Below are 23324 nucleotides of genomic sequence, written 5' to 3'. Positions count from 1 at the left end.
CAAAAAAACTAATAACAAGTTAACCATAAGGAAGCATTTGAAGACCACTCTATGGGCAGAATAGTTACCGTATGTAATATAATTTAATCGCATTTTCAATTTTATCCACCATATTTTTCAGTATATGAAGCGCAGCAGATTATAGACGTACTTTCAAATTTCTGGTGAATTTGGGGTTTTTAGGTGCACCGGGAAAATACGGTATTTGAAACCCTGAACCTGTCTTCTAATTCTGCCCTTTCTATGATTGGAAGGAAAGTATGGGCTGTTATCAATTCCAGGTTTCGGTATCAATACAAATTTAAGCATTTTTAAGGTATCAATATTGCAGTATCTGATACCAGCAGTGACATGTGGTGAAGTTTGTGTATGCTGAGGCACAGTCAAATTCACAAATAAATTAACCTACATATTGTTCATTATTTTTGGGCAGGACCAGAAAGCAATATATAAACTGTAGCATAGAAAAAAACTTTTACAGTTGTACCTTAACTTCTAAATATAGTATATAAGCATCAATAGATAAGTAAACCTCTATTATGAAGAAAAGTCCATGCAACAGGAGAAAAAAACACTGGATGGCTTGACTCGAGCGTGCTAATACTACTACTGTATCACTAATTCTATTGTTTGGGCTTGAGGTGTAAGAGACATATTAATTGTATTGATAATATACATAGTATAATTTCAATATTCAGCAATTTTTAAAAAATGGTGAAGTTAAATGAGAAGGAATGCTAACACTGAATAAATATTCACGTTTGCTAAATTTGATATGCTTTAAATATTGAACACATTCATAGGATCCCAGTTCGTTATAATAACTATTACACCTCACTATTGTTCTTTTTTTGACTATGATACACTGTTCGTATTATTGTCACTATTGGCCAATCATATGACTGTTGTTTGAAACCCACACCCTTTAGGGTGGATCTGCTTTTGTAACCTCGGAGATTTAATAAAAAGAAAGGACTCAAGAGAGGGTTTTTAGAACAGGTTGGAATTTATTATCTGAGGTTTGGGTGCTCTCCTGTTCTTTTTGCAAGTTCCAAATTTCCAAATTTTGAGTGTCTATTAGTCATAAACTTATCACTATTCAATATATATTTAATTTTATAATTTCATTAAGACAGGTAAGTCCTAGTGTCACCTGCCTCCCCTGACAGCACATTAAAGAATACCACTGTATGCTGCCCTTTGGTGGCCATTTAACAATCACGAACTTTAAATTACAGGAAAGGTAAATTGCCATCAAATGAATTATGTATTCAGGAAAAAATAGTTTTGGGGGTTTAAAATTCATTTTTGTATTTTTTGGGTAAGTTGAGTCAGTATCGATGACTGTTTAAGATTTGGGTATGGGTATTGGTCTGAGAAAAATGAAGCATGAAACATCACTAGATGAAACCCTATCTCTTATTCAAATCCTTACTCCAAGGAAAGCCTGAAAACTGACCTGGGTTAAGGATCGGGCAGGTGCAGCCCCTCGCCGTCCAAGATTCTGGATAAAGTGTGACACGTCCCCGCTGGAGCTTCACCTTCTGACTAAGGACCTTCTGGACCTTGGCCTCCACTTCAGCGTGCGAACCTTTGTCATGGGCCGACAGCACCTTGACCTTCAGAACTGAAAGCGTATATGAAGAAAAAGATGGAGAAGGTCACCATCATATAGCTGCGGATGCCATATGCAGTGTTGCATATTCATTGTGTTTGTGTTCTGATTGGCTAAACAGTCTTCATGCTTGTTATCATTTGACGGTACAGTAGTTATTTGTAAAAAAGAAAAAAAAGGTTTATAAAGTATTTTTATTTGTTAAATGCTTGAGCCTGTAAAACCGTTTTTTTTGTCGGTTTCAGTGTATACTTGTGTTTAACGGTATAATAATTGCAAAAAAGTTTCTGCTGAACAGATTTCACCTGTCATGGGCGACACCGGAAATTTTAGTATCAATCTGATCCAAGTAAATACATAGATATAGATAGTATGGATCAATATCTATCGGATTCTGATACATTTTGCCATGTCATGATCATTGGATAATTGAACCCTGCCCCTTTGAGTTTATGTTTAACATGAACACCACACGATTTTCACATTTTATTAAATAACTACAATTCAAACTTTAACACCATAAAAAATAAATGAAAATACTGTATTTCTATTACAGAACAAAAACCAAAAGACGCAAATTCAAAAAAAAAAAAATCAATGTATCAAACAAGCCCTTTTGGCTTTGTTGCCATAGTGACATCAAATTTACAGGTTTTTGTTCAGGAACAATAACATGATTACATTTATGGTTTCAGCCCATTGCTCTCTGTAGGGTGAGCTTCTTTAATGTATTTATGTAAATTTGCCACAGTAGTGGACCACCTTACCACAAAAATAACTGTCAACACTGTCCCATTCTGTTTTTTGAAAAAAAAAAACAAAAAAAACCCAAAAAGATTAAAAAATTCACACGCGCTGCATTTCCACTTTGCCTCGGTCATTTAGCTTCTGATAAGCATGTGGGCATAGATTGGCCCTCTCTTTTGCTTCGCATGCAAGATGGAGCAACAGGCCAGGTAAGATGAGGAGCTAAAAGTGTACCTGTCAGTCACACAAACCGGTATAAACTTAGAGATCAGCCGAGGGCGCTGGGTGATAGAGATGACTGTGCTATCTACATGTAGAAGCGGTGCTATGAGGAAATTGATGGAGGGGTGAACTATCCATCCCTGTACAATAGTATCAAACCGATCCAAGTACTTGCTTACTATTGGAATTTTGATCAATCGCCCAGCCCTAAGCTTGGGATCATTTTGAAACTCCAGTGATAAACAAGGGATCACTGTATTATAAAATCTGTAGTTCAGTGCCTTCAATGACTCATTATGGGTACCAATTGAGGACTTTTGCATTCCGGAGATGGAATAAGAGCTTGCTCTGTCCACTCCATGCATCGGCCCGGTATTGCAGTACCTCCGGGAACGGTGCATTCGCAATGATCGCAGCAAGGCTTTAGGGCTAGGACCTTAGCTTGGCCTTTTGGCTGAGAGTAAGTGTCCCGGCTCCTAGGCTTTGTAGCATATAATGAACTGACCGATAACGGATAATGGATAACGAATAACGAAGATAGATCAATAACCCTTAAAAACCCCAATAATAGCTTACCGTATGCATAGTTCATGGTGCAGAATAGTTTACTGTTGGTCAGTGGCTGTTCTTTGCACTCGCACTTTTCTGTAGGGGGTAAAAACAATCTATTAAAAGTATGTGTGTGTGTGTGTGTGTGTGTCATCCAAGTGTTTGTCTCCAGTAAGGAATGTGGCTGTGAAAGCTCACGGTGGGGTCCGCATCATTTTGAGTCAAGGTGCACACAAGCGTACACACAACTCATTGTTCCGTGTTCAATTTTCATAACCGGGCAGTCACCGCTTGGTCAATAGACAGTGCAGGAGCGGGATAAAGCATACCGTAACACACACCTGAGTAATGTAGGGCAGAGAAGAGCTCTTCAACTCGGAATATTCGGACGGGCTCGCTGGAGTTCCCTTCCAAGTTGTACAAGTCGGACCTGCGGCGCAACACACCAGTTAGGGCCTATGTTCCCTGTAATTTTCCACAGGTCTGAGCGTTCACACAAAGTCGGTGAGCAACGCTTGAAACAACAGTGAGCAACCATAATCCCAAGTGTGGCAAGATAATTAATTATCAAACATGTCCAAAACTTTTTGCTGAGTTTCCGGCAATGCAAAATTATTTATCTCTTTCGAATGAATTGACTCATGTACTATTGCAAAGGTTGTACGTCCTACACACGTCGTTTGTTCTTACAATTCTTTCACAAGAAATCCATTTCTTTTTATTTCTTGATATATTTTGTCGCATAATATTAACATTTTTGGGGGCTTATTTAGTCGGTTGTACGATACAGAACTGTACTTAATTAAATTAATTGGTTAGGGTATAAAGGTAGGAACGTTTCTGTTATCAGTCTTGTATCTGACCCCTAGGATGCTACGCTAAGCTGGTTTGTTGTTGACGTCTCTTTTGGACTTGTGTTCCTTTTGTATTCGGCGTTCCAGGGACATAAAGTAGAATAAAGGCAATTGTTTCAGTTAACTTGAAGACCGCTCCAAGCGTCATTACTTACAGATCACTTGATAGCAACAATAATGATCCCCAGTCACTTCAGGAAACATCTAGCCCCGCTCCAAGCGCGTCAACCTAACTCTACCCGGCATACCCTCAGTAGTTCTGTACAGGGCAGAATTCCTTTAACACCATCTACAAACTCTTTCTGTCGATCGGCTGGACTAAACTGACATGAATTCCGCCATTCTGCTATGGCTGCGTTGGCTTTGTAGCAAACATGCGAAGAGCTCTATAGGGTTTCCTCCTAATATATTGACTCACCCTAGCAAGCAGTCTCCAGTGAAGGGGTCGCAGTCCCCGGCGCAGTCGCAGGGTCGGCAGCCGTACTCGTGGAAGCCCCAATATCCCACCATGCACCTGTCGCAATGGGCGCCGCCCACACCGGGTTTGCAGACGCAGTCACCGTTGACCGGGTCACAAAGCGCCTCACTGGCTGCGTGCACGGCCATAGATCCCACAGGGTGACAGTTGCATGCTAGGGGATTGTCAAATAAAGTCTGGTGTCAGCCACATACCTTAATATGCAATGTTTAATTATGAAATTTTTGCCACTCTAGTCAGACACTTTCATTTTTTTCATACAGTAAATTAGCTGGAATTTTAGGATTTGAAAACCACTGCTAAAAACGAAAAGAATGAATACAAACTAAGGAAACTCAGAGTGACCAAACCACACTATTTTTCAAATGTTTCTGGCCTCTCGGGGACCTGAAACATCAAGATGATGGACAGTTATATCAGCTCCCTCTAGCTGACTCTCATGTCATGTGAAAGACAAAGTTCTGCACCTATGAATATTTTTTTGCAAAATGCACATTTATAAGATAGTCTATGTATCTTTTGCTTATTATTTATATCAGTGATGTTGATTATTACTGAGTGAAGTTTTTTTTCACCGATATGAGTACTAACTAATACACTGCCGCTTTAAGTGTCGACTATGCAAATATTGATTACTTCATGACTATTTAATTGATTTTAACAAATTTTATTTTTGTTTATGGATCCTACTTTGTGTATACAATTGATATTTGACAACAGTGCAATGTTTTAATCAGAACCTTGTTGCGGAAAACACGATTTGGCCCTGAATTATATCTTTCTTATCCTCACTTTCTACTATCATTGATTGTAGTTGTTAGCTCTAGTTTAAGAAAATACAGTGCATTGTATTCTGCATTCTGATTGCCTCTTTTCTGCCTGTGTCTGCCGGTGCGTCAATAATGTTGCGGTCTGAGTTGTGCACACATGTAAAACAGCTTGACAAACCTAAATTATGTACGCGCAAAACTTTTTGAATTTCGAGTTTCTGTAAAGGCCATCTTTGTCAACAGAACACTGTGCACCTGCCTCCAGGCCCCAAAGGTAGAAGATTATTTCAAAGTTGGAACATTCAACCCCCTACATTTGCTCTAGAGCCGCATTCAGCGCTTTGATGCTCCTAGTGGTTCCCTGCTGCTTTTTCCAAAACATTTGATCATGGAAAATTACATGGTTTCTGTTGGACCAAAAGGACATAAACATTCTTAACGTTTTTTAATTAATAGAGATAAATACAGTATGTGTTTCCTTCCTTATAAAGCTTATAAAAGGTGTTTCATTTTTTTGGCTTCCAGGCATACACACACAATATAAAAATATATATATATATATATATATATCAGATTCAGATTCAGATTCAGATCTACTTTATTGTCATTCTAGTACACGTGTATACAGAACGAAATGTCGATGCATCTGACCCCCACAGTTTCCTTGAATGTACAGATATAAATAATGTTGTATTGTATTTTGGCTACGTATAGTATTTTACCATAGTGCCGATAGTGCAAGAAGAGTAGCTAACCAGATGCGCAAAATGGGCAGTCAGGTCAACAAGTCAGGTACACAGTAACATTAACACTGTAACAATAACGCTGTAATTACAATAGTGCAGAGAGCAATGTGCAAGGAGTGGCAAGCTATAAAAAAAAAACTGCCAGTAGTGCAAAAAGTCAGATTAGCAGCCGTTTAGATTTAAGTTAACTATATGTTAGATTGACCATTTAACAGTCTAATGGCCAGGGGGACTAGACTATTATATATATATATATATATATATATATATACACACATATGTACATTTTTGGGGGGGTCACTTATGGCTCTTACAACACTTTGGGTTGCCGACCCCTACCTAAAGAAAAATAAGAGCAGTTTTCCAAAATGTCCACATGATGTAGACAAAATATAATCTGAAGTGAAAACAAAGTGTCCTGAAATAATTTCTGCCCTTAGTGTAATACATGCAGCAAGATTGTTTAGATAGATAGATAGATAGATAGATAGATAGATACTTTATTCATCCCCTAAGGGAAATTCACACTTCCAGCAGCATCCCTGAGCTGAGAACAATACAATAATAAAGCCAAAAGAGTACAATATACAAATACCCAGTGTGACGTGCAAATGCCCACTTTAGCATGTTATAGAGTAACTAAATAGTGCTACACAGAACACATAATGCAGTAAGATTCGGTAATATCCAATGTAGGTGGTGTGGTTTAATGTGGGCCTTTACTCTGCCGGGTGGAGTTAAAGAGCCTCATGGCATGAGGAAGAAAAGATCTCTTCAGTCTGTCCGTAGTACAAGACAGTGACAGCAGTCTGTCACTGAAACTGCTCTTCTGTCCGGAGATAATGCTGTGAAGCGGATGCGATGGATTGTCCATGGCATCCGCTTCACAGCTTATAAAGTTTATAAGTTTATAAAATGATCATTTGGCTGGTTCAGGCTATTGTACTCTCGGGCCGGGTTGGGCTAGATTTTTTAGGCCCGATCTTACCTCCAAGCCCTTGGGTGAGAAGATAAACAACACCCGACGCAGTCAATTTCTATAAAATCATAGAGATACCTTGTTTGCAGCTTTCGCAAATCAGTCTGTTAATTTATACTCGCTTATCTAACATGTTAATATTCAACAGAGATTATGCTCAGCGCCATGTGTTGCAGGAAATGCATCCTAAATGGTTTTAATATCATTGGCAGTGTTACAGTGCTGGCAAGCAGCACAGTACAAATACTTGACTCCTGTACTCAGGTAACAACCCCCCCACCTGCAGTTTCGCTGTGTGTACCAGCTTGTGTGGCGCATGACAACACTGTTTTCTTTGCAACAGTCCCCCACCCTCCTTCCCTCCTCTTCCCCCAGGACTGGTATGATCAAAATGTTCCTCGCCAAGGAGGGAAATTCCTCCTTTGTTGGTGCGAGAGGAGAAGATTTCAGAACCTTCATCTTTTTTATCCTGTCACATGCTCTTTCCCGCATAACCCCTAACATGCACGCACGCACACACACACACACACACACACACACACACACACACACACACACACACACACACACACACACACACACACACCTAACCACTTCCAGACATTCCATGAGGTACACCAGTCTTTTGCTTGTGTTTCAACAGTGCAAGGCCTTCTCTGCTGGCCTAAAAAGTATCGTAATAATGTGATGTTATTAGTTTTTGTCAATTAATACTTATTAAATATTGACAAATTTTCTGTCAGCTTCCTTTCATTGCTTCCATTGATTCCAGATGAGTGCTTTCATATTCAAGCATTTTGCCATTAGTTGTTGCCAGTGTCGGCAATCTACCTGAAAGCCCTCACAACCAAATCTGATGGCCCTGAAGCTAAAATAAGTGTTAATAAAACTGTAGATTTAGCCACTTAGATTTTGAATTGGGAGGGCCAGCACCTGCTAGGGGGCCCTTGGTAAACATCACCGGTGGCAGTAATGGAAGTTTCAAAAAGAAACATCCCCATGTGCACTGCTTCTGTTGAGCTGACATTTTCAGCCCTAAATCGGATAAAAACATACGCTAAAAATATGAAAGGACAGGCTCGACTTTTCAGCATTAGCTTCGATGGCGATAGGAACGAAATTCTTGATGAAACTCAAGCGCATGGAATCTGTAAGTCAAATTTGTTTGTATGTTGAAACACAAAAAATATTTTTCTTTCAAAACTTTTTTGTGGAAAATTTGATTTGGCCCAACTTCACTAGATCTGAGATCTGGTGTTTCCAAAATAAATTGAGTTTGAGACCCCTGCTCTAGGTGTCTTAAAAACAGCAGCAAATTGATATAGGGTAAACATGGCATGTTTAAGGATGGTCTGGTGCATTTTAACAGTCGTTTTTGGACGTGCATACCTGCGGGGCTGAGCTCACAACGTGGTCACATCTGACTGATAATCACAGGCGAAAATGTAGCCAGGGCTGCGTGTTTATAGATGACTATCTGGTGTTTACTCAAGACTCGTCTCATCGGCAGAGGCCAGGCAGCGTGCCTCTCGGCCCGGATGCACTCGCGCGACACCCTGCCAAGTTTAACCTTCAGCCGTCAGAAAACAAAGAACGAGGCGAGAAATTCCGCCGTTCCCCACTGCTGACTAACGACAACGGCATCCCGGATGATTAACGGTGCCTCGGACGGAGCGTGGGCCGTCTGGGACGCACGCGCAGGCACAGGTGCCCATCAGGACTCAACGTTATCCGGCAGCACGTCCTGGCTTGCAGGCTTCCTCATTCCAGTCAAAAAACAGAACCAGCACGTCAACGTTTAATCTCTTCTTCACAACATGTTTGCTACTTTTTTCTGATTCAATTAAATAACTTTCCCAGAGGTGTGGTGGGGAGTAAAAAACAACAGCCCAATTTGAAGTTTGTTATTCCAAACCTCTCCTCTGTGAGCTGCTACCTCACTGTAGTGAAGGCATTTGTATGTCCCAATGATTCTAGGAACTATGTTGTCCTAAGAGCTTTAAACAGCTGGTAAGGTCACCCGTGACAAACTGGTCCAAGATGAGGGGCCAGATGAAGTGCAGCTCATACACCCCTTATGAAGAGAAAAAAACATTTGGAAACAATTTCCCATGCCCGGACGCAGGTTACAGGCCCGGAGGTGGAGTCCGCTGGCGTGCACCTGATGGCCGGGCCTACGCTCACAGCGTCCAGCCAGGCTTAGCCCGAAAGGACGAGGGAAGGAGCCTGAGCTGGAGTTACAACTAGATATAGTCAAACTCAAATTCACAAAGAGCTTGGGCTCTTGTGCCAGTCCCCTCAAAAGGATTGGACTCTTACCACTTTGGAGTTGTGCGCGATGAGAGGCGCAAAGCCAATGTGGCCATATTAGTTGCCCTATGGGTAAGCGCCTGTATATTTGGGCTCACTCAGGTAGATGATAAGGTAGCCTTCCCCTGCCTCCAGGTGGGGATACGAGTCCTGACTCTTGTTTCTGCTTACGTACCTTCCAGCAGTTCAGAGTACACACCCTTTTTTGAGTCCTTGGAGGGTGTGCTTGAGAGCGCTCCCCATGGAGACTCCCTCATACTTATGGGAGAATTCAACACTCACGTGGGCAATGACCTGGAGGATCGTGATGGCCCCCCATGCACAGCTTTAACAAGTCCCAAGTTTAGCTTAGTTGTGAAGAGCACTGGATAGCCAGTGTTTTAGCAGATTTTATCTCAACATTTTTAGTCATCTTAACAGAGAGAAATTTTGATGTCATTGTGTGTTTCATATTTTATTATGACAATGCACTCTATTCTATTCTATTGTGGGATTTGTTATTGTGACATATGAAATGCACAACAAAATTAACATTCGAATAACTAAATATGGGCAGCACGGCGGCGCAGTGGTTAGCGCATGTGCGGCACAGTTCATGTCTTGGGAACCTGCTGCGTGGGTTCAAATCCAGACTTCCTGTGCGGAGTTTGTATGTTCTACCCGTGCTTGCGTGGGTTTCCTCCGGGCACTCCGGTTTCCTCCCACATTCCAAAAACATGCATTTCAGGTGAATTGACCGGTCCAAATTGTCCCTAGGTGTGAATGAGCGAGTGAGTTGTCTGTCCCTGTGTGCCCTGCGATTGGCTGGCAACCAGTTCAGGGTGTCTCCTGCCCACTGCCCGATGATTGCTGGAATGGGCTCCAGCACCCCCACGACCCTACTGAGGATAAGCGGTGTAGCTAATGAGATGAGATGAGATGAGATAACTAAAGATATCGTGATATGCCTTTTCATATATCATATTGCTGGCTCTCTCTCTCTGCGGCGACCGGGGTTAAAATCCCATTACAACCAAAAATAGGCACCCAGACCCGGACCCAATGTGGGGCCGGGCCATATCTGGCCCACGAGCTGTAGTTTGGGGACCCCTGTGCCCAGCAGTCACCCAGTATATCACCCTTAATTAAGATTTGCTTTTGAGACACTTTACTGTCTTCCTTCTAGAATATTTCACATTTTGCCTGCTTACCGGAGCGAGTGCTTGCCATTCATTAAGCGCATAGTCACAAAAATTGTCTGCAAGGAAGACCACCCAGAATGACATTGAAAGCATAGGCGCAATTCATGTAAATATGTCCTGATCGGAGGCCTAATAAAGCATTTCAATATTCTCTTAAAAGTATTCTCAAACAGATTTGCTTTCAATTAGGCAAAGAAAATCTGTGTTCCTTCCCAGAATAATGCAAATATCTTACATATTGCACATGCCGGGGGATTCGAGTAATTTAGTCTCATAGATGACCCATCTGGCTTGTTTCCTCTAGAGCTGTGACGACAGTGAAGGAACACAACACTTTCGAAATGGCAAATACCAATAACACAATATGTGAGGCCAGCTCCGAAACAGAAAGCGATTGTACTAAACAGCGTTAGGCTCGGGGCTCCCGAAGGCTTTCATTGATCGGTCCCGGTTAGGCCTCCATTAGCTACTTGTGTCTTTCTATGCCAGTAAACCCCTTTTTGGCTTGCCGCCCATTGTTGTACCATTCCTGCATCTACCTGTCACACATTGCTTAGGCATTCTCCACATTATTTACCCAAACTGCTTATAACACTTGTAACCTCTTCGACTAATTAACAGGTGAAACAATATGGTGATTAGCTTGCTAAGGTGCTGGAATTCCTCCGATGACGTCACAGCTCAGAATGAAAAAGACAAGAGTTCCTGTCTTCAAAATGCATTATCTTGGAAAATAATTTAAAAATACAGATGAAATCTAGCTAGAATTTTTTTTCAAAAAACGTGAAATATTTTCCCAATTTTGCCTGTTAATAATTTGGGACTACTTTTAATGAGGCAGCATGACTTTTCTTACTTTGCTTTTGCTTAAAGAGTAAATACATCTTACGCTTGCAAGTGTCGGGGGCCGTGTTTGTCCGCTGGGGGTCCCGGTAGAAGCCGGCCTTGCAGTTCTCACACTGGCCCCCCTCGGTGTTGTGTAGACAGTCGCACACCCCGCCGCTGCGCTGGCCCGATTCCCGCCAGGCCGACCAATCAAATCGGCAACTGTGAGCATGGCCGTTACACTTGCATTCTGGCGGAAAGACAAAAAGAGTAAAAACAAGGGGGCGTGACGCACAAGTGCAAACAGGCCAATCTGTTGACATTAAAAAGCGGTATGTTTTATTGCGTACTCTATTTTTGTGCACAAAACACTACGTCCCAAAAATATTAAAAACAACAACATGTTCAGGCCTAAGATGTCAATCAATACGTTTGGCTGGTAAGGCTTCTCTCTCGCATTACTTTTTTTTCCTTCGTGGAGGATCTACACAGCATGCACTTACTTTCACTCAAGTCGTTATTCAGATGAAGAAGATGCTTACGAAACTATCACTTTAACTCAAAATCACTAAATCCAAATAAATGTTCCACCTCTGTTTTGGGGTAAGAGACGCGGGGCTTCCTCTTTCTACTTCCCCCACGTCAGACGTCACTTCTGCTTCTAGCCAATAAAAGCTTTACAAACTTTCCTCCTGCTTTTTTGGCTAAATATTTCACTATTTGCAGCTTGGAAAAGGCATTATATCTTATCTCAATATCAAATATTTTTACTTACAATACCACGTTGTACAAAGTTGCCTTTTCCATTGTCATCTACAATCCTAGTAGTGTAGTAGTTCAACTTTTGTTTCATCCATACATCCATCGCTTATTCTCACCAGGGTCATGGAGGTGATTTTGGGCAGTGGGCACCCTAAACTATTTGCCAGCCAGTCGCAGGGCACACAATTTACACTTACGGACGATTTAGAACGGCCAATCAACCTGACATGCATGTTTTTGGAATGTGGGAGGAAAAAACATGGAGGCACAGGGAGAACATGCAAACTTCGCTCAGGGTTGCGCCGCTCCTTGCATCCAATGCAAATGAGGTCGGTGATATTTGTCAACTGATCATTCATTGCTCAATTACAGTGAAACCCAACTGTAAAACCTCGGTATGACGGGTACCTAAACTTTAAAGGTTATTTGGGGATGACAAAATTGTGTACTTGCAAATAAGTACTGTCTAAGCAAAAAATAAGGCAAATTTATATTCTTTCTGTACGGCCCGGTACCAAACAACCCACGGCCTGGTACTGGTCCGCAGCTCATCTAACACATAAATCAGTAGTGATGGCAGGTATGCAAGTGGAAGCTATCGTAAGAACACTCAAAATAATACTTGGTAACTGTAGTTACCATTTATGTTAGGTGGCTAAATAACAAGTAGGATTTCTAGAAGACTGAACATAAAAGCACCTTATCCTCACCTTTGTACACTCTCCATATAGCAGCCAAGCACACACATTGGTGGCATTATTTATTATCATTGCACTATTTTTACCTGGACTTTATCTCTGCACTTACAACTTAGGCCAGTCTACAAGCACTACATTTTGAATAAAACCTATCTAGACTAATATTGCTCAGGCTTGGATTAGCATAAACTCTGAAAACGCCTGGGTTAAAAAATGGACCAATAAATTACTTGGATTAGTTTAATTTAACTATGAAAAGAGAATATTTCTTACTTACTGCAACCAAAATAACCCTATGTTGATGCATTTGTAATAAGTGACTGAACTGAAGAATTTTTTGAGGGTGTTTTTGGAAAGTTGTTTTACAAATGACCCAATATTTCTGGAATTAAAAAAAAACATTATTTGGATTATTTTGAACAGATGGGCAAATCTTTTGAGTGTTAAACAGAAATACAAACATTTTTTTTCTGAAGAAACAGGCATACACCTTAGTCTAAAAAATACATATTTTTTAGGGTTGTTTTGACCAAACAGACAAATAATTTTTGTTAAAAAAAAAACTGATCTTCTCGCGTTTCTCTTATAACAGACTAATGAATAATAGATTTTATAAAAAAAATACCAATTTTTTTTTCTTTATTTTAAACAAAATGATTCATGAGTAGTTTATATTAAAACAACCAAATTTTAGGATGAACTAAATTGTGACTCTAATATTGACCCAGTTTTTTCGTGTTGCCTTCTGAATACAATATTAATATCATGATGGAATCATTTACATAAGATAAAAAGATCATTTAACAATTGCTTATCTTAATTATTATCTAAATATGTATGCTTATTTTAATGATTAACTCCAAATACCTAAAAATTGTGTCATTTTGTTTGATATAGCTTACAACTCAGATACGTTTTTTTTTTACACAAAGTTAGATGAAATGAAATGATCTGCATTTATATAGTGCTTTTCAAGTCAATAAAGACATCCCAAAGCGCTTTACAATGTGCTTCACATTTTTACCCATTCACACACACTCACACACCAATAGCGGGGGTGCAGCCATGCAAGGCGCCAACCTGCTTATTGGGGCATTAGGGGTTCAGTGTCTTACTCAAGGACACTTCGACATGTAACACGAAGCCGGGATTCGAACCTGCGATCTCTTGATCCCAAGACGAGCGCTCTACCTCCTGAGCTAATGCTAAATAACTTGTTTTTGGTTGCACTACACAATACAGAGATATTTAGTCGTCAAATATTACACAGTGTCCCTTTAATGATTCCATGTATTCAATAATTTATCATGTTGAAGGGTCTGTTGAGTTTAACACAATTTTTATAGCCAATATTTTCAAATCTCAACTAGCTACTGTATTCTTAAAATTATTCTTTGGAACAATGTATCTAACTACGTTAGTGTTCTATAGTGAAAGGTTGAAGAATAAAAATTCTTCTACTTGATGTCTCATTCCGACAACAAAATATTTGCTTTTTAAGAGGCACATTGCTTTCCCAGAAAAAAAAACAACCAAGGGGAAATCAATGGGGCAAACATAAGCACAGAATTTAAGGTAAACATTTGCTGAATTTTGGTCTTTTTGTTCGTAGAATCATTTTTGCAATACACTTGCCTGGAAATAAAAAAAAAAACATCTCCGATAGTGCTCAGATATCGAAAAGGTGATCTCAGAGTGGTTTCAAGCACGATGGATATGGATTGTCTCGGCTCGGTGGTTGTTTGCAAGCTCTCAACGTTGCACAAGTCAAGAAATATAAAGGTTTCACTGCTTCCACAGGTTGGTGTGCACATTTTCTTCTATTTCATTTATAACAGTATGTGGCCGTTTTAAAACAGTTGTGTGGGGTTGGCTTCTATGCAAGCACAGTATATACAGTAATTGGTAACTAGAAAGTAATAAGTTACTTTCAAAGTAATGCGCGATATTTTTGTTAGCTGAATTACTTTTTAAATGAAGTGACTACAACTAACTACTGTTTTTCAGTAACACGACGAACACTGGTCTCTACTTACTGCGGCATTCGTGAGGTGCCCCGGTCAGGCCATCGGCGGGCTGCCAAGGGCGGTCGTTGTAGAGCGGGGCGCAGCGCTCGCAGTGCTCGCCTGCCGTGTTGTGTCTGCACACACACTTCCCGTGGACCTGCCGCAAAAAGAGAGGGCCGCGTTAGCGACAGATGTCAGTGTGATAGCAGGACCCATTTATCTCCCCTCCTTTTCTTTCTAACCATAGCATTTAACACTTAACCTTAACTCTCTAAATCAAACCATCTAACCCTAAAATCCTAGCCATTAACCCTGACTAGAGGTAAGATCGGGCCTTAAAAATTCAGCCCGACCTGACCTGAGTTGCGGGTATACAAACCCGAACCCGCCCAAACCAGAAGGATTACCTTGATTTGATAAATCAGCCAGAAATAAACTGAAAGCTTTAATTTGACGCCAATGTAAACACAAAATTAGTGAGTATGTCAAAAAAGAAGCCAGTCACTAACTCAATTATATCTAAAGTTATGTTTTGTTTCTTAACACAAAACAAATGCTCCTTCTCGTAGCTATTTGAGAGTCCAGGTGACGTCCAGCAAAGGTTGTTTGGAACTGATGAATAATAACAAAACAAAGCAGTGCTCAAGGTTAAGAAACAAACACATTGAATGACATTGTTAAATGTGCTTCTACTCAGGATTTGACACCTGATATTGATGCACTTGTAAAACCAAAATGATGCAAAGTTTCAGCAAGTAGACTGAAGGAGTGCAACGAGAGAGGGGGAAAAAATGTGATGGTACGAAATTTGTTTGAACAGATCATTAAAAAGAAGACTTATCTGGTTTCATGTGAAAGACAATACTGTGCAGTATTTATCATGGTTCAGCAGGTTGACCCTGATTGATTTATCTTATGTTATTGGCCGTTCAAAGCTAAAAGTCTTATTTTGTATTTTTTTATATTCATTTCAAAGTAGTATACCTACTGAGGCAAGCATATTTTCATTCAGAGATCCCATTTAGGTTTGTTTAGAATGGCAAGTCTGTTTAGATGTAAACATGCATTTGTTCAACTGTTAAAATCAACAATTTGTTAACACGCAAAACATGAACATATTTTTTCCCATTGTTTGTGATTAAATATGTTGTGCTTGGATTCTTTTTCATCAGTGATTATCATTTGTAGGGTATGCTACAATTGTAGGCTGAATGATCAGGCATAGTACGAAAAAAACAAAGCTAATTTTTTGCGTTGACATTTTTATATTGACCAGGCCCACCTGAGAACACAAAGTCTGGATCCGGATCTTGAGCCAAACTGAGTTTGATATGACTGCTCTAACTCTAACCCTAAAACCCTAACCCTCAAACTTGCTCATCCCTAAACCCTAACCTAACCCTTTCAGCCTAACCTTAAACCCTAAGCGTAACCTTAACCCTCACCTGAACCCTAAACCTAACTCCTAACCATAACTCTTACTCGTTGTCCTTTCCTTCTGACAACTTTTGACCTTTGGCGAATACCCTACCTCTCCATCTTTCTTCGGCCACTGAAATTAGTGAATGGGGATTGATTGTTTGGCTTCATCGCTGGAAACAGTTTAAAAACAAAACAAAACGGGAGGCTCGGGTCTGAAAGGCTTGCGTGCGTGTGTGTGTGTGTGCGCATGAAAAGAGTGCAAGTATGCGGCACCGGGAGCACAATAACAATCTCCTTGTCATTCCTGAGAGCTGGAATGCCATGTATGCTGGATAATGATTGAACGGGGGTGTTCGGTGTGTGGGGGATATGGGGGGGGGGGTGCAAGGCATCTGAGGAAGCTCTTTATTTGTTTGCCTTATGTATTGCGATGAGGGACACTCAGGACATACATAGTACATGTCAAAAAGAAGTATGTTTTTTAAACTCTGAAATGGTTTCCCACGGTGTGTATGTGTGTGTGAGAGAGAGACCTGTTGCCAACTTGAGTTGAACACGTGACATGTCCAACGTGTCCTCTAGCTGAACTGACCTCAGGATCAGCTCACAAAATACACACACACACACACACAAACACAGGGAAAGTATTTTTGCATTAAATGTATGCGCCCTCAATAATATTGACAAAGCATGGAAAATGCAATTTTTGCAAAATTGATTGAGCAGGGAATAAAGTGTTAAGTACCATTAGAGATTTGACATTTTTTAGATAATATAATTAATGTTATAGGCATGCACATACAACTATTGTGGCCTATGAAATAATGGGATGTCACAACAATAAGGCACTCTAATGCAGCTGTGATAACTCAAAGCCAGGTTTTACACATTGGCTGTCGAATAAGGACTAAATAAAAAATACAAACCCATTTCTGGCACTTTTGGCTTTGCTTCTCTGATGTAAAATGTAGCCCTTTAGAATTTTTAATCCAGGCTGCTGACAAAAAGTAAAAATAAAAAAAAGTACTACAAATCATAAAATATTGTGGTTTGGGTGCTACTTCTTTCTACAGTGTCCGTTTGTGGCTCTCTCCTCAATAAAAATGTACTTTTTATCAAATTAGCAATAGTTTTTTGTTGCACCGTCTCCACGATTCGTAGTCAATAAGATTATAATTTAAAAAAAAAAAAGGAAAAAGTTTAAAAAGTATAAACTGAGGGAATAATTTCTGGTTCTGCAGTCCAACATCATTAATATATGGCCCATCTTGATCTCAGGCCTGGTCCTGTGAGTTGCTTACCGGTGCTACAAGCTAGCTTGCAGAGCTAACACCAAGCAGACATGCCAGTATGACGCCTAAGACAGATCCTACAGGACCTTAAAGCCTCAATCGACTCGCTGTGCTGGGACCTGATACAGTGTCTATGGCCAAACCATCAATTTTCACCGCCAGGTCTGGATTTGCCCTGTGATTACCGATCCTTTCCCGGGCACAGCAATACTCAGCACGCGCACTTTTCCTCTTTTGCCCAGCGCCGTCCGACAACTAAAGGAAATACGTTGGTGTCCTTGATGCAGTGTTTTGTGACATTTTTAAAAAATAACTTTGTCTGCTATTGAGGACAAAAATGACACTTCTATGGAACTGTGGGAAGGAGATCAATTTTAGTTAGAATATTTATATTGATATGGGACAAAGGCTCTGGCATCATTGTTATTTCATAGATTTTATCACATCCACTAACATCACACAGAGTAAGAATTAGACAGACAGACAGACAGACAGATATAATCGATCGCTAGATATACTTTATTCATCCCCGTAGGGAAATGAGCATTTCCAGCACTATCCTCATGTTAAAAAAATAAAATAAAATAAGAGATATAATATAAAAAAAATACCCAATATAACATGTAGAATTTAAAGCATTTAAATGATGTTCCAAGAAATAGACACTGTAATAAAAATAAAGGAAAATATGCGAGGGCAGCACGGCTGGGATGGGCTCCAGCACCCCTGCGACCCTACTGAAGATAAGCGGTGCAGATAATGGATGAATGGAGAATGGAAAATATGCGAATGTGAGGGCAGCACGGCAGTGCAGTGGTTAGCGCGAGTGCGGCACAGTTCTGAGGTCATGAGATCGAACCTTTCTGTGTGGAGTTTGCATGTTCTCCCCGTGTTTGCGTAGGTTTCCTACGGCCACTCCGGTTTCCTCCCACATTCCAAAAACATGCATGTCAGGCTAATTGCCCAGTCCAAATTGTCCCTAGCTGTGAATGAGCAAGTGAGTTGTCCGTCTCTATGTGCCCTGCAACTGGCTGGCAACCGAGTTAGGGTGTCGCCTGCCCACTGCCCGAAGGTAGCTGGGATGGGCTCCAGCAGCCCCACAACTCCACTGAGGATGAGCGGTGCAGATAATGGATGGATGGATGTGAATGTGACATTAGGGTTTAATGTTTAATGTCGGCTTTTACTTCCTGAGGTGGAGTTAAAGAGCCGCATGGCATGAGGGAGAAATGATCCCCTCGGTCTTGATGAACAGCTACTCAGGCCAGGCAACAAAGTGCTCCAATCACAACTGAAAATGCATTCTCACATGTTGTGAAGGGCATTCTTACATAGATGTCTGTGAGAGGCTTTATTTAGTGACATGACACTTTCTTCGTCGATTCTGCGAGTCCACCGACACCTGAAGCCCAATGCACACGAACGGCAGCTCGTGACGATCGCTACAAAGATTACAGCTAAGTTAAATGATTCAAAGCTAAAATTTGGTCTTTTGAATGTTAGATCGCTCGCTCCTAAAGCTTTACTTGTAGATAATATTATTCGCGATTATAAACTTAACTGTATCGGTCTTTGTGAAACTTGGTTACGCCCGGATGAGTATTTAGCGCTAAATTATGCTTCTCCCCCAGATTACGAGAGTAGCCAAATTTACTCCTCGTACCTCTAATAATCACAAGTCGTTCGAGGCTCTTGTTATGAGGTCCTCTCCATTGTCAATCTATGTGATAACTATCTATCGCGCACCAGGACCATACACAACTTTCTTAGACGAATTTGCTGAACTTTTGTCTGAACTAGTAACCTATGCAGACAAAATTATAATCAAGGGGGACTTTAACATTCATATGAACTCCCCACTCAGTTCACTCACTGTTGCGTTTCAGTCTATAATTGATGCTTTTGGTTTTAATCAACTGGTTGATTTGCCAACCCATAAAGATGGAAACACGCTCGACTTGGTTCTGACTCGAGGAGTTTCAACCTCAAACATGACGGTGCTATCGTGTACTACAGTTATCTCGGATCATTATTTAGTTACATTTGAGGTGCTAGCTAAATGTAGTACCAAAAAAACTGAAGGATTCACTGGACGCAATATAAGCACGGGCACAGTTTCTGAGCTCTCCGATATTCTTCCAGGAGCAGTTGCGTTCTTTCCTTCCTACATAGGCTCCATCGAACCACTCCTAAATGAATTCAACGCTACCCTGGCCAATGCCCTGGATTCAGTAGCGCCCATCCGGCATAAATCACGACCTAAAAGACGCACACCTTGGTTTAATGATGAAACTAGATCCCTTAAACGAGAATGCAGGAAATCTGAAAGAAAATGGCGCGCTACCAAGCTTGAAGTTTTCCATCAAATCTGGTGTGATAGTTTGTTGAAGTATAAAGCAGCCCTGGCCTCTGCAAAATCAGCCTACCTTTCGAAGGTGATTGCATCACAAAAGAACAATCCCAAGGTCCTTTTCGACACTGTAGCATCGCTCACAAGGCAACAGACTATCCCAGATAGCTTTACGAAGAAGATCCAAAGCATACAGGAAGAAATTGCTAAAGACAGTATTAATTCAACACATACTAAAGCACTCAAATCTATAGATGCACGACATGGTGGCTGTCCAGGGATTTTGTCCCGTTTTAATGAACTGTCACTCGATAATCTTAAACATGTTGAATACGGCCAAACCGACGACTTGCCAGTTCGACCCGCTTCCAGGTTCACTTATTAAAGGTCTCTTTGACGTTCTTGCACCTTCAGTTCTAAATATTTTAAACATATCACTCTCCTCAGGTGTAGTTCCAGCTGCTTTTAAGTCCGCCGTCATTAAACCCACACTGAAACGACCCAACCGTGATCCAGAAATCTTAAGTAATTATAGACCTGTGTCAAACCTACCGTTTCTTTCTAAAATACTTGAAAAAGTAGTGGCACAGCAGCTGAGTGATTTCATGTCCGAGAACAATCTCTTTGAATCAATGCAATCAGGATTCAGGGCTAACCACTCTACTGAGACAGCTCTGATTAAGGTAACCAATGATCTCCTACGGGCAATGGACTCGGGCGCATCATCACTTTTGCTGCTGCTGGACCTTAGTGCTGCATTTGACACAGTGGACCATAATATCTTGCTAGAATGGTTGGAAAAATGGATTGGTCTCTCAGGAAACGTCCTATTATGGTTCAGATCCTACCTCTCAGATAGGACACACTGCGTTAAATATGGCGAATTGACATCTGAGCCATTTAGTGTTAGTTGTGGTGTTCCGCAGGGTTCAGTGCTTGGCCCCCTTCTTTTCAGCATTTATATGCTTCCACTGGGTGATATTATTCACAAGTATAATGTCAGTTTCCATTGCTACGCAGATGACACTCAACTCTATCTCCCGATGGCGGAATCTGCCACACTAAACTGTGGAAATTTGGAGGCCTGCCTCACTGAGATAAAAGAGTGGATGTCACTCAATTTCCTGCGTCTCAACTCTGAAAAGACTGAAATGTTAGTTATTGGTCCATCTAAGTCCCGTGACTTGTTCTCTAAAACCGCTGTGAACATAGACAATTGCCACATCACACAGAGCGACTCACTTAAAAATTTAGGTGTCATTTTCGACCTCGATCTGTCCTTTCAAACACATGTGAAGAAAATTACTAGAACTGCTTTCTTCCATCTCCGTAACATTGCTAAAATTCGTCCTAATCTTTCTCAGTCGGATGCGGAAATCATAATTCACGCGTTTGTTACCTCCCGTCTCGACTACTGTAATGCACTACTTTCCGGTCTTCCGATGACCAGACTCAAGAGTCTTTAGCTGGTACAAAATGCTGCAGCGAGGCTTTTAACAAGGACAAGAAAGTACGATCACATCACCCCAATTTTGGCTAACCTGCATTGGCTCCCTGTTAGCCTAAGATGCGATTTTAAGGTTCTCCTACTACTATACAAAATCATACATGGACTTTCCCCCTCATATCTTTCAGATCTGATCTCCCCCTATGTCCCGGCCCGAAGCCTTCGTTCCGAGAGCGCCGGTCTCCTGGTGATCCCAAGAGCCAAGAAGTGTTCCGCTGGTTCGAGAGCGTTCTCCATCCGGGCACCGGTGTTGTGGAATGCTCTTTCCCCTGAGATCCGATCTGCAACCTCGGTGGAAATGTTTAAATCTAGGCTTAAAACTCACTTCTACTCGATAGCATACGAATAACCTAAACTTCTTATATGTAATACCTTGTGAAGCCCTTAGAGACTAATTGTGATTAAGGGCTATACAAATAAAAATGACTTGACTTGACTTGACACTTTTGCCATGCCCCTGAAAACCAGGGTTTAGGTTACGTAATTCGTTTTGGTGAATTATGCACCCCAAAAAAAACGAGAGGATCAGCATTTTTTTTGAGTGAGTGAGAGGAAGCAAGCAGAAGCAAGACTGTTGGAGTGGAGCAATTAGTCCACCCGTTGTCAGTGTGTGTGTTCCAAAAGCTGTCAAGGGACGTCATTATGACCTTGTGCATGACTGTTAGCTTTGTGGCTAACTAACAGACAGTGTAATCACTTTCAATAGGAGTCCCCTTCATCCAAACACGCTGTCTGGACTGTAATGACTCCACTTATTTAATCCAACACACGGAAACTCAACTTTTCTTAGGTTGCCGAACTTGGATAAAAAAACTTACGATAAAGCACAAATCTGCACTACAAAGACCCCAACAGGATATTAAACTGTGTCACAATCATTTCCTGAGTCTTAGCCCGCTCATAACCAAAACGTATTTGGTTTTAGCACTTAATCTATCGCTCTCTGCCTTCAACTTAGTATTGAGAACAACAACACAGAAGTGTTATGGAAAATATGGCCTGCGGGCTACACGTTGCCCTTGGTTTCTTTTGAGATGGCCAGAGAAATCCCAGCTTATTTATAGATCAAATACAGTCATACTTCTATATACGAGCGCCTCTCAAAATGAGAATTTTGATATACGAGATTTATTTTGATTGGAAAGATGTGTTTTATCGCTATTAGAGGTAAAACTGTAGATGTTTATGGTTTTCAACAGTGTCTTAAGATTCCAACAAACACCGTGGTAGTGACAAATATGTGGAATTTCCCTGGCGTGCCCTCATCACGTATTTTTGTTTTGCCAGAGCTCAATCGCTCGCGAAACAAAGCCGATGAGCACGGCTTATGCAACCGTGTTTGTCCCGAAAGCGGTCCAGGTGCCCGCTTGCTCTCTTCCTCCCTCTCTCTCTCACTTGCTCTCCACCGCACTCCAGACACTCGAGAGAGGATTCACTGTTCAAACATGCACCGCCACACATATATACTGCAGGCAATATCGTGCTCAGAGACCGGCGGCGGTATCTGACCTTGCAGCCGGGCAACAAAACTGAAAAATATTTGTGTTATTGTTTCAGGTTTGATATGCCCAGCAGCCCGCCGCAGGATTCTCAGGCACTTGAAAAAAGGATATCAAGTCAGGTACCAAATAAAACCCACAGCATTTTATTTGTACTCATCTTATGTCAGATTCTGCTGTTTCTGTGCAGTGGCTTGCACACACATTTTTAGGGGGTCAGGGGGCAAGTAGTTTCTCGTTTTTCACTTTCACTGGCGTTAAGATCCAAAAACAAACCCGGGATATGTAAAATCTGTGAAGAAGGATGCTTCCGCTGAGAGCTATTTTTTTACTAATTATCACAAAGGGCACCTGGTTTGATATGCATTTCTAAAATAACAACTTATCAATTTGTTACAATGTTGTTACTATATTATTACCGGGTTAATTATTCGACGTAGGTATAAATAGACTGAGTCAATCACTAAAAGAAAAACATTTCATTAGAAAAATCCCACTGTGACTGGCTGGCA

General features: G+C 41.0%; 1 protein-coding gene and 1 pseudogene across 1 annotated transcript in view; one reads left to right on the top strand and one right to left on the bottom strand.

Moving 5' to 3' along the window:
* ntn4 (netrin 4) overlaps positions 1 to 23324 on the bottom strand; it is a 48200-nt gene that overhangs the window by 2842 nt on the left and 22034 nt on the right. Inside the window, exons 4-9 of the mRNA XM_088347552.1 lie at positions 14773 to 14899; positions 11341 to 11526; positions 4406 to 4619; positions 3475 to 3563; positions 3161 to 3229; positions 1460 to 1627 (exon numbers count right to left, since the gene is read on the bottom strand). Of these exons, the coding sequence (XP_088203678.1) occupies positions 1460 to 1627; positions 3161 to 3229; positions 3475 to 3563; positions 4406 to 4619; positions 11341 to 11526; positions 14773 to 14899 (853 nt within the window). The remainder of the gene's footprint in view (positions 1 to 1459; positions 1628 to 3160; positions 3230 to 3474; positions 3564 to 4405; positions 4620 to 11340; positions 11527 to 14772; positions 14900 to 23324) is intronic.
* Positions 2900 to 2983, top strand: LOC148356766 (U2 spliceosomal RNA; annotated as a pseudogene).

The sequence above is a fragment of the Urocampus carinirostris genome, chromosome 11, assembly GCF_059441175.1.
Source record: "Urocampus carinirostris isolate Australia breed hairy pipefish chromosome 11, RoL_Ucar_1.0, whole genome shotgun sequence".
NCBI classification, from domain to species: Eukaryota; Metazoa; Chordata; class Actinopteri; order Syngnathiformes; family Syngnathidae; genus Urocampus; species Urocampus carinirostris.
Note: the sequence above shows the minus strand (reverse complement) of the source record. Positions and strands in the feature narration are given on the sequence as shown.